Source organism: Calidris pugnax, unplaced genomic scaffold, assembly GCF_001431845.1.
Source record: "Calidris pugnax isolate Ruff unplaced genomic scaffold, ASM143184v1 scaffold58, whole genome shotgun sequence".
Classification (NCBI taxonomy): domain Eukaryota; kingdom Metazoa; phylum Chordata; class Aves; order Charadriiformes; family Scolopacidae; genus Calidris; species Calidris pugnax.
The window spans coordinates 7,340,740-7,352,232 of record NW_015090868.1 but is presented as its reverse complement, the minus strand read 5'-3'; the positions used below and the strand labels follow the sequence as shown (position 1 = coordinate 7,352,232).

The 11,493-nt window shown below is 39.9% G+C and overlaps 1 protein-coding gene across 1 annotated transcript in view; it reads left to right on the top strand.

The window, feature by feature from the left end:
- The window catches only part of WWC2 (WW and C2 domain containing 2), a 98,542-nt gene that overhangs the window by 45,786 nt on the left and 41,263 nt on the right, over positions 1 to 11,493 (top strand). Inside the window, exons 3-5 of the mRNA XM_014945647.1 lie at positions 1,333 to 1,536; positions 2,531 to 2,607; positions 8,414 to 8,493. Of these exons, the coding sequence (XP_014801133.1) occupies positions 1,333 to 1,536; positions 2,531 to 2,607; positions 8,414 to 8,493 (361 nt within the window). The remainder of the gene's footprint in view (positions 1 to 1,332; positions 1,537 to 2,530; positions 2,608 to 8,413; positions 8,494 to 11,493) is intronic.

Below are 11,493 nucleotides of genomic sequence, written 5' to 3'. Positions count from 1 at the left end.
AATTCCCCCCTCCCCGCCCCCCCCCCCCCCCGGCATTGATTCTCACTGTAGAGCAATTCAGAGAACTAAAGTGGCAGAAATCTAACACAGACTATAAACTTTCCTCCTCCTTTTTGCAGAAAAATTCTGAAGTAAGTGCTTTGCACTAAATACTTCGGTACTGAATGTTACTTTTTGTCTCTGTAGATCTATAGCATGTAACTCACAAAGAAAATGTAGTGTGGTGCCCATATACATTTAGTTTTCAAACTTTTCATGTCTGTGTCTCGTGAGAAGGTTTTTATACTTAGTCGAACTTTAAAGGAAGAATATTCATTGTACAGCAAACTAAGTCAGGAAATATTAATGATGATTGAATGTTCAGCCTAACTCTTCCTCTTTTCATGTTTACATTTAAAAAAAAAAATCTTAAAACCTACAATTAGCATGAGCTCATCACATACTTTCTTAATAGATAGCATTAGGCATGACATAGTGCTTTTGTCTGCACATTTTGTGCAAGTCTTGTCTTCTGGGTGGCTGCTGGAGGTAGAATGGTAGCCCTTTGTGAATTAATGGCCTGTTTCCAGCCTATTTGATTATATTACCTGGGTCATCAGTGGGAAGAAGCAGCCACCTCAAGAAGGCAGTTTGGTCCCATGGCTCTTGGGCACCCATCTTTGATGGAGTGACATCCCCTTTGAGGGCAGCCCTCTCCTGTGGACTGTAAAAGAAAGTTGTCTCTTGGCTCTGGCACCAGGCAGGGATAGGGATAGAGTCAGGTGAGATGATCCAGAGAGTTAATGATCTGTTAGTTCAGTCACAGGGGAAAAGGGAAAACTGTTTTTGTAGAGGGAAAGGAGAGAGATAACCACTATAAAACATGAATAACATATGGCTGTAAAAATTAATGAAGTGGGGAGGAGGGGGGTTGAAAAAAATGTAATAGCTAAGATGACTTTTCATTTTTGTACAGAAATACATTCAATTTTAAGATGTCATTGAAAGACTTTATTTATCCAGTTATTTCCAAATACTCTGCAAAACCAACGTTTTTTTCTTGAGTTTTAAGATGTTATTATTTCAAGGTTGAAGATGTGGGAATGATCTACGTAAACATTTACCTATTGTATCCTAATTTTGCAATTGATCCCTTATATACACACTTATATCCTTATATCCCTTTTATACACACACTATTGCAGCAAAGAAAAACTTAAATAAAATTGAGTGTCTGCTTAGTAACCAAAGGCAATTTATAGTTTAGGCTTCTATTACAGGCGAAGAAACAATTTAGTTGTCAACAGATTTCAGCAGAGGTCTCTTTATATCCCTTCTTTTTCTCCTATAAAGAAACAACACAAATAGAAGATCCCAGGAAACAATGGAGGCAAGAACAAGAGAGAATGTTAAAAGATTATCTTACGATAGCCCAGGATGCTCTCAGTACCCAGAAAGAACTGTACCAGGTGAAAGAACAGAGGCTGGCACTTGCGCTGGACGAGTACGTGCGGTTGAATGATGCCTACAAAGAAAAATCAAGCTCTCGTACAAGCCGTAAGTACAGCAGAAAATGCAATGTAACTTCTTTGATCTGTGCCTCGCAGGGGATCCTGTTTCTCTTTAGGATGGGTTTTCAAGGTTTGCTATGAACACCTTGTACTCTGGCTTTTTTAGAGAGAGTATCCCTCCTTTTTTTTTTAATTTTATCTAGTATAAAGATATTCTGCTGGAGAGAAAGCCCTCTTCTCTCTGGTACAATTGAACTCCTTTGAGCTGCAGTTTAGAGCAGTTGGCTCTAAAATCTATTTTGTCATGCAGTTTGTCAGAATGAAAATTCTGCCAAATCTAGGTTGAAAATAAATAGGATCTCTTGCACTTTGTGGCTACACGCTGCAGTGACCCCACTGTGTTGGCAAATGTCTGCAATAGCCCAAGAAAGGAATTTGTTGCTGCTTTATGAAAATAGCATACAATAATTTTGCAGCCTGTGTGGTGTGATCAGGGGTGGAGATACACGTTCCAATGTGGGGCAAGGAATTGGCATGCAGTAAAATGCTGTCAGAGGCTTCTTGTTGGCCAAACATCTCTCTTGGAAGTATGTAGTGGGATAAAAGTAACATGTTGAACTGTGGACCAGCTGAACGGGAGACTGCTGAGGCTTCTGAAGAAATCTTCTACTTTCCAGAAATGTCCTTAGAAATTACTACTTCCAGGAAGAGGTGAATGCAGGATGGCTCAGCTGGAAGAATGGGAACAGAAAGGAAGGGACAGAAAGCCAGGGAGAATGAGGTGCTACTTTAGGATCCTGGGATAAGGGAAGGAGGAAAGATACCAAATACAGTTAGGGGAAAAAAAGGGGGGAAATTTTGATTATTCATAAATTGTTGACATCCTGCAATGCTGACTACTCTATGAAGGGATTTTTTTTATTAAGTATTATGCTTTTCTGCACTTTGTAGTTTTATATCAATGTGGATTCATTGAGGAAGGGACTAATTAATGTTTTAAATGTGTTTAATATTTGTCCTTTTTTGTCTTTTTAAAAAAGTGTTCTCAGGCTCCTCATCGAGCACAAAGTATGACCCTGACATTCTGAAGGCTGAAATCTCCACTACAAGATTAAGGGTGAGTGTGCATAACTTGTATTCATTTGTATTCTGTGTGCAAAATTTATGACTGTAGAATAAGCAAAGCTTGAACCAGCAGATGTGTCTTGTACCCTGGTACTGAAATCTCCTGATATTCACATTAAATGCCATTCAGAGGGTTTTAATTCATTTTTAAAGCTCTGTCAGTTACTTTCCCACAACACATTCTGAGGAAACTTTGACAGATATTCTAATTAGATGTGGGTTTAAATAAAGGGGATAACTATTTTCACTTGTGTGCTTTTATTTTTAAAAGGAAGAATAAAAATCTTGAGGTGAAAATAGAAAAGTAGCAGGTCAAGGTGAGCTGCAGCTTAGACAGCTGTTTTTACACGATCTTTCTTCTCTGAGAACTGCATCATTAGCTCCATGAGCTGCCTCACAAATTTCTGCAGGTTTAAAAAACACTTTTCAATAATGGGGTGAAACTTGGCTCTGTTATGTCAAAATGGAACAGTTCAGGTCAAGAATGAAAGTTTCCATTCGTGTTTTGCTAATGAGCAAAAAAAAAAATCCATTATTTGGTCAACTGTGTTCACCGGCAGACTCCATCCAAAGAACTTTCAGTCACAGGTTTGTCTTGAGTGAATTTATCTTCAATAAGGAGGAAATGGCAGAGAAGATGCTTGAAATCTATATAGGGAGTTCATTTATTTAAGCTATGGTGTATAATGTCCAGGCTTTCTGTAGTTAGTAATGACAAAAGTTAGATTAAACCCTGCAGGTTAAAAAGACAGCACCTCACAGCGCCGAGGGCTGCAGTAGGGACTCTGGGAGCAGAAGTGACAGCAGTTACTCAGCTCTTCCATTGCCCCCTCCTGGTTTCCACACAGAGCAACACTCAGAGAAGCCTCCAAGAGTAACATCTTCCTTCACCTGGAGTGAGAATTATGATTAGAAGTCTAAACGATTAATGTTTAAAAGGAACTGTGCAATAGCTCATTAAAACTTTAAAACCCTGGATAAATCAGGGCTGGAACACATTGTAAAACTGGCGTCTGGATGTTGCCCTCCTGACGACTTGTACACCTTTTCATCCGTACCAATCTCGATTTATTGACCCTTGTCCTTTAAGGAGAAGGGAAGGCAGTTACTGAGAGAACCCTGGAGGAGGTGGGAGGAAAAATTTTGTAAGTTTAGTATGGAGAATCTACAGCAGTAAGGACTCTGTCAGGAACAAGGATGAAAAGACAGGGTGAGAGCTTCTTTCTCAAATGGGTGGAGCAGTAACAGATACTCCCTTTGGCAAAGGGGACCACTGGTATATTTGCACAATTAGCAGTGTTGTTGAAGAACAAAACACGTGACCAAATTTAAATATAGTCACCTACAAATCAAAGAGGGGAAAATTCAGAATGGTCCCATGCTAGGTTTTTCCCTTGCTTAGCTCCGATCCCCTCCCAGCTCAAGATGCAGAAGCACTGAATCACCTCTTGGCTGCAGATCTACAGCAGCTTGTCTGCTCACGGAGGAGAGAGGCAGATGTGTTCATCACAGCAATTCATTTTTTGGAGGTGCTTACCTCTCTTCGTTGTTTCTTGGAGTCAAGGACCCACCACCCGATCTACTGGCATTGCAAAGTTCAAGTTGCGTATGTGCCTACAATAGGTGACCTGAATCTAGTCTGCAGAGCTTAGGAGGGTCCAGTTCAAGAATATCTGTATCAGCACAAAGTGTGTTGTCACCCAAAGGCACTGGATATGAAAATCACTGCCATAAGAAAAAGTGGAGCCCTGTGATGCTACAGGGCTGGGGAGAAGGAGCCTTCTCTTCTCCAGGCTGAACAACCCCAACTCTCTCAGCCTTTCCTCAAAGGAAAGGTGCTCCAGATGCTCTGAGGGCTGGAGCCCCTCTGCTGTGAGGACAGGTTGAGAGAGTTGGGGGGGTTCAGCCTGGAGAAGAGAAGGCTCCGGGGAGACCTTAGAGCCCCTTCCAGTCCCTCAAGGGGCTCCAGGAGAGATGGGGAGGGACTCTGGATCAGGGAGGGGAGTGATAGGATGAGGGGTAATGGCTGAAAAGAAAAAAAAACTGAAAGAGGGGAGATTTAGATTAGGTACCAGGAAGAAAGTCTTTGCTGTGAGGGTGGTGAGAGCCTGGCCCAGGTTGCCCAGAGAAGCTGTGGCTGCCCCATCCCTGGAGGGGTCCAAGGCCAGGCTGGATGGGGCTTGGAGCAACCTGGTCTGGTGGGAGGTGTCCCTGCCCAGGGCGAGGGAGTGGAACTGGGTGGTTTTTAAAGTCCCTTCCAACCCAAACCATTCTACGATTCTATGGGGTGTTTTTCATGGAAGATGGCAAGAGAGATGGAAGCCATCCATGGAAGAGGGCTGTTGTAGTTTACCCTGACTGGAATGTCTGAGGATGCTTGGCTGATATGCCACCTTTTGGCATTTTACAGTAGGTGCATGTGTGGACTTAATGGGAAACAAAAGTTAGTCATTAGTAAGCTGCGAGCCCAGCTGGTTAGAATTTGCACATTGTTTAGTGAACTATTAGGTCAGATGTGCTAAACCTGTTTCTCTCCTGCTGGCTGAGCCTTGTGGTATCATCAGGTTAATGGTGGCTGGAGGGGGGGAACTCGGCATTCGAGGAAGTTCTGAATGGGCCTTTGGCCTTTCCCTTGTTAGCTGTGCTTGATGTATGCGTGGGGAGCCTTTTGGAGACATGAATTGCCTATTGCACAACGGGGAAAAGATGACAGAAATCAGATGGCTGCTAAATGTCATAAGCAGGATGAAGAAAGACCTTTCCCACCAGATTAAAATTGAAGGCTCCGATCCTGTGGTGGACTTTGAGTGGGGCCGTTTGGGGTCCGAAGTAAGATAATCACTAAGATAATTCCAACGCCACAAAGCACATGAGATAACAGCACGTTTTATGCGTATGCAGCGAGCAGGGGATGCACCTTCATCAAATAACAAGTTGGGGGGGTTGTTATCATTTTCCATTAGTACTCGAGTGGTAGAAGAGAAGTTGGGTAGCCCAGGAGCCCACTTGAAGGTGCAGCCAGGAGGAAGAAGCGAGGGGCCTGCCAGGTGACTGAAGATGATGTGCAGCAGCAGTAGGAAAGGGGTGAAGGATAAAACAAGTGAAGAGTTGTGAAAAAGCAGGAATTATATGGAAGTTTTGAAGGAGAAGACAAGGAGCACGAGAATAGTTTAATGCCAAGCGCGATGCGGTAAACACAGAGTCTATATTATGATGTAGGTCACGTCCTTCTAGGATAATGTGCATAACTCACATTTCTTGATAATGAAATGATGATGAATTACAGCAGAGGACACTCAGACTATGATCTTGAGGAAAAATGTAAGTGTTTCTGAGAGATGCAATTCTCTAAGTTGAAATCAAGTGTGCCTTCTGCTATTACTTTAATTTCACATTTCTGATTAAAAAAAAAAAAAAAGTTGAAGCCGTTCTGTGTTTCTCAGAAAAGTTGGCACTTCTTTTGTATTTTACACGTTACTTTACCGAGAACATAGAGGTGATACTTGTTCATTTTCTATAACCTTGATCAGAACACATGAGAGATTATTCTTGGGGGTATAATGAAATGATGATGAATTACAGCAGAGGACACTCAGACTATGATCTTGAGGAAAAATGTAAGTGTTTCTGAGAGATGCAATTCTCTAAGTTGAAATCAAGTGTGCCTTCTGCTATTACTTTAATTTCACATTTCTGATAAAAAAAAAAAAAAAAGTTGAAGCCGTTCTGTGTTTCTCAGAAAAGTTGGCACTTCTTTTGTATTTTACACGTTACTTTACCTAGAACGTAGAGGTGATACTTGTTCATTTTCTATAACCTTGATCAGAACACGTGAGAGATTATTCTTGGGGGTTTTGTGCTAGTCAGGGAAGAAATAGTTAAGGAGCACTGAATGTGTATGTAGAGACATTGCCTATTTATTATGCTAACTATTCAGTACCAAATAAAAACAGGTTTCTGTCAAGTAAAGCAACTAGTGATGACAGCTTCCGAAAGCCTGACCCGAACCCCTCATCTAGAGAACAGATTTTGCTTTGGAGAACATTGAGATTGAAAGCATTTTATTTTTGTCACAGAAAATTCATTAGCCAGAAGCTACAAACTCGAATGCCTAAGTATCATTCACAAACCCATACGAAGACCCCGCACACACCTGGTTATTTTAAACCAAAAAAAACCATTTTAAGTTTCTTGGAAAGCTACAGCAGCTGCTGATGCTCAGTAGTTTAAGTTACCTGGCATGTTGGGAATGTAACTTTTTTTTTTTTTTTAATTTGAAGAGTAGCACCAAGTAGGAAGTCTAAGGGGATTTGGATACAAAAGGTCTTGGAAACATATTTGGTTGGACTAGATGATCTTTAAGGTCCCTTCCAACATAGACGATTCTATGATATTTTAAAATGAATTTCAGTTAAAGTGGTCAAAATTCTTCATTTAATAGAATCCATTTTTTAAAAGAGTTGAATATCTGAGGACCTATATGAAAACCAGCAAGAATTTCACAGTGATAAGTGAGAGCAGGGGATTTCCAGTAGCTTTTTTTACCTGGCATGTTGGGAATGTAACTTTTTTTTTTTTTTTAATTTGAAGAATAGCACCAAGTAGGAAGTCTAAGGGGATTTGGATACAAAAGGTCTTGGAAACATATTTGGTTGGACTAGATGATCTTTAAGGTCCCTTCCAACATAGACGATTCTATGATATTTTAAAATGAATTTCAGTTAAAGTGGTCAAAATTCTTCATTTAATAGAATCCATTTTTTAAAAGAGTTGAATATCTGAGGACCTATATGAAAACCAGCAAGAATTTCACAGTGATAAGTGAGAGCAAGGAATTTCCAGTAGCTTTTCCTTTTTTCACCTTACTGATTGGGAAGTTTAAAAGCCTGACAATATCTAGCTAGTATCTAGAATGCACACGAGCCAGATACAGATGTATAGATACCAAAATTTGGGACTTGGCATTGCAAGGAGGCATTTCTGTCTCTATGTATATGCTGAGGATTAATTTTAATTTGTGTTAAAATGAACTCCTTTGTAGGTGGTCCAGAAACTTTGGTTTAGTATGTTTGGGAAGTATGACATAAAAAGATAAATGGAGGATTTTTTATTTAATCTTGATTTATAAATATTTGGTAGTTTACTCATGTCTGCTAATATCTGAAATAGCAATATTAAGATTAAAAAGCAATTGAGCATGCAAATTTAGGGAAAGTAAGGGAATGTTTTGCCAAAGGCATTTCTATTAAATAGATGCATATATTTGCGATCCAAATGTGTTTAGAGATTGTTGCCTTTGAATTAAATGAATGGGAATTTTATATTTAGGGATCCAGTGTCTGTAAACCTTTAATAGGATGGATGGGTTGGGGGGGGAAAGAGTCCACACTTTTTCTTTTACAGTGCAAATGACTTGAGAGCTTCCTGGAATGAAAAAGTGAAAATATAATAAGCTTTAAAATAAACAGGCATGTCCCTGTAGGACAGTTGGAATGCATGCTTAACGAGTGAGAAGTAAATTACTTGTTAAAGTTCTCTCAGGTTTAATAACACAGTGTGGTATCGATACAAATAAGGAATGTGATTTAATCTGCTTGTGTCCCTTTAATACTAAAGCGTTTTTGCCCATAGACATCAGGAAGAAAACAGATCCTTTTGTTTTTAATATGTGTCAGTAGAGCAATTTACTCTCTTTTTTTTTTGGTCTCATCTGATGTAGAGAATACATTAATTGCTGAAAGCCGTGCGTTACGCTGTTTAACAAGAGGAATTTTCTAACTCTTGATTTAACACCCAAGGTTAAGAAGCTGAAGAGGGAACTCTCTCAGATGAAGCAAGAGCTGCTGTACAAGGAGCAGGGCTTTGAAACGCTGCAACAGTGAGTAAAAGAAAATAGCTGAAACTCACTTAATTCAGTCGCCTGATTTCTTTTTTTGGCATGGAGTTGAATCCATCTTATGCGAGAGAATTACTAGGGGGAAAAATGAGAATCTAATAACTCTTTTTGTTGTAGTTGGGAAGCAGGAGATCTGTAGAAATGGCAAACCTATTGTGCAAGTGTTAACATGAGAAATCTGTTGCCCCTCCTATTTTATTTTTTTTTGCTTTGTATTGCAAAGACGTAGAAAGAAGGGCAGTAGTTAAGGGTCCTCAGGAAGAATTTAGCTGCTTTGCTAAGAAATTTTAAAAAAAAGAATTGAAAAAGTAATTAGGTCTTCCTTTCCTCCTTCCTACCTCTGAGCTCGAAAGAGAGAGAGGAGGATGCTGTTCTCAGAGGTATAAATGGGGCACAACTGCACAGGGTTTGAAATGAGTCACAATTTGGGGATTAGGGACCTGGCTGATTTTGTTCCAGTTGCTGGGATGCCTGGTGTCCACAGGGCTGATGCTGAACCGGGTGAGCATTCTGGGTATTTAACCAGTTGGATTATTAGGGAATGAATTATTTTTTTCAGTTGGAGCACTCCCTGCTGCTCCTGACTTACAGAGTTGGGCCCTAAAATATTAAACATTGCTGGAACTGTCACCACAGAGAACTTGCTGCAGAGGAGACCTTGCTAACAAGCGTGTTTTCTTGACTAATGTCAACAGAAATATATTAGTGCTGGTTGTTTTCCATATTGTGGTATGTGCCCATACATTAAGGATGCATCTACACAGTGAATTGCTGAGCTGTGTGCTTTTAGTACCTGAGTTCCAGTAATACTGTCTGGATTCATTTACCCTTTTTCTCAGGACCCCCTGTGTACAGTGATGTAACTGTCAGATAAGTAATAATCTCTGTCCTGGAGAACTTGCAGAATATAGAGGGAGGATGGACAAAAGGGAGGAGAAAGGAAGTGTGTTTCCATCTCTTGGGTAGATTGTTAAAATGCGAATTTGCAAAGAGTGACAGAACATCTGTGTTCAGAGTTGAGAGACTGGGGTTCAGTTGCCAGTTCTAACCCAAACATGTCATAGGTTATTGTCTGTATATTTTAGTAGATCAGGCTATTGCCTGTATATTTTAGTAGATCAGTTCTATTCAGTGGGATTATTTATAATTTTTTAAGTAGGAGAAAAAAAATCTGGTCCAGGAAATGGCTGATCATAGCTAGATACATGTCAAAATGGACAAAAAAATTTTTTTCTGGTATGATGAGTTGGAAATCAATTGGGAACTGAATATCCTCAGCACCTCAGGAGGATGCCAGTCAAGTGTCTGTCCTCCTTCATTTTGGCTCACAGAAATGTACGATTTGTTTGTTATTTAAATATATGAAGACTAGCGAGGAGCGACGGGAGAGAAGGATAGCTGATTGAATTTATTTAACCATAAATCAGATTTCATTGGAAGCAAAATTTAGAAGAAGAAAGATGTATTGATTCTAAAGCTTAAGGTAATAAAAACTCATGCTGCTGTCCCAGGATTAAAGGTTAGCCAATCATGCTGGTTTTATTATATTAATTCAACAATGAAGTATTGTTTTAAAGCAGCTTGCTCACAAGCCATTTTGATAGGAATCCAAAGCATGTTTCAGAAACTGTCAACAGCATTCCACAGAAACACAATGGACGTTTGTTTTTAAAATTCAGTCAGCCACTTTCAAACAGCACTAATCCCATTAATTTAAAACAGGAAGATGGAATATCTTGTGTGTCAGAGATCCTTCTTGTCCATCTTAATTATATACAGAATAAAGCAGTTGTGATTTGAATGTGGCACGTCATATTACCAGGCAGCATGTGGTGTATTACCCAGCTCTTCATTCATGATCCCAATTGTTGGCATATCCTGTCTCTATTTGACCTTCGCAACTTGATAAGTTACCAAAAATTGAGTGTTGTCAGACAGTAAGTGTGTGCCAAGCTATGAAAAGAGTTTGAGGAACTTTCGAGCCGAAACAAATAACATCCTTGAATAGGAATCCGAGTGCTGAGTCACATACGTAATTTTCTTACACAGATGCAGTTGTAGTTTGTACAAAAACTGAAATGTGAGGAAAGGAAAACAGACGTGCTCACAGCTCTGCAGACCACTTTAGACCACGATACCTTTGTGCATGGAGCTGGAAGTAAAACAGAATAGTTAGAGGTGCTTCTTGGAGGTTCTGTTCTTGCAGGGGGACGCTCGTGATCAATTCTGATCATTAAAACGTTTGTTCACTCCTCACTCACAAGGTTAATGTCTTCTAGCAAAGATGATGGATGATGATAAAAAAGGAGACCCAATTGCATTATAAAAGAATGTATTCTCTGCGAGATGCTTGACTTCTGTAAAGATGGCTGTTGTTTTTAATTTTGTGCTGCACAGCTGCAGTCATTTCTATGCTGCTATGAAATATTCAGTTAAACTGGAGGCCGGAGAAGTGTCTTTACAAACTGTACTTCTTGAAGTATAGAAGGAAATACTAAAATGAAATATCTTTTTATCTCTAAGTTTGGGGGTTTTTTTTGTTATGTTATTTTCAAGTTACAGGTTATTATGCATTGATAGTTCAGGAATTTAATAAATTGTCGGGTGTATGACATACGGTATTATTTATCCAGAAATTTTGTGAATAAAAGGGAGCCTAGTGACTGGCTGGGCAGACCAGACTGTTAATGCCTGGGATTATGGTGAAGGAGAGGGAAGCTGAGACAGGAATGGAGCTGGTTCTGTTTCTTCTCTTGCCAGGCTGATGCGTACCAAGAAGCTGGTCTGTCTGCCCGTGTCATGATGTGGCGTCTGGGTAAAGGAATATTGCTAATAAATTCTGATCCTATAAGGATCACAAACAGTTTAGGGTATGAAATGTGTACCCAAAAGCTGCTTCTGGGCTGCAGAGTTATGGTGGGGATGGGAACGTTGACCACGTTGCCAGCAATTCTTCTACGCTCACTCCTGGGAGGAGTCTTT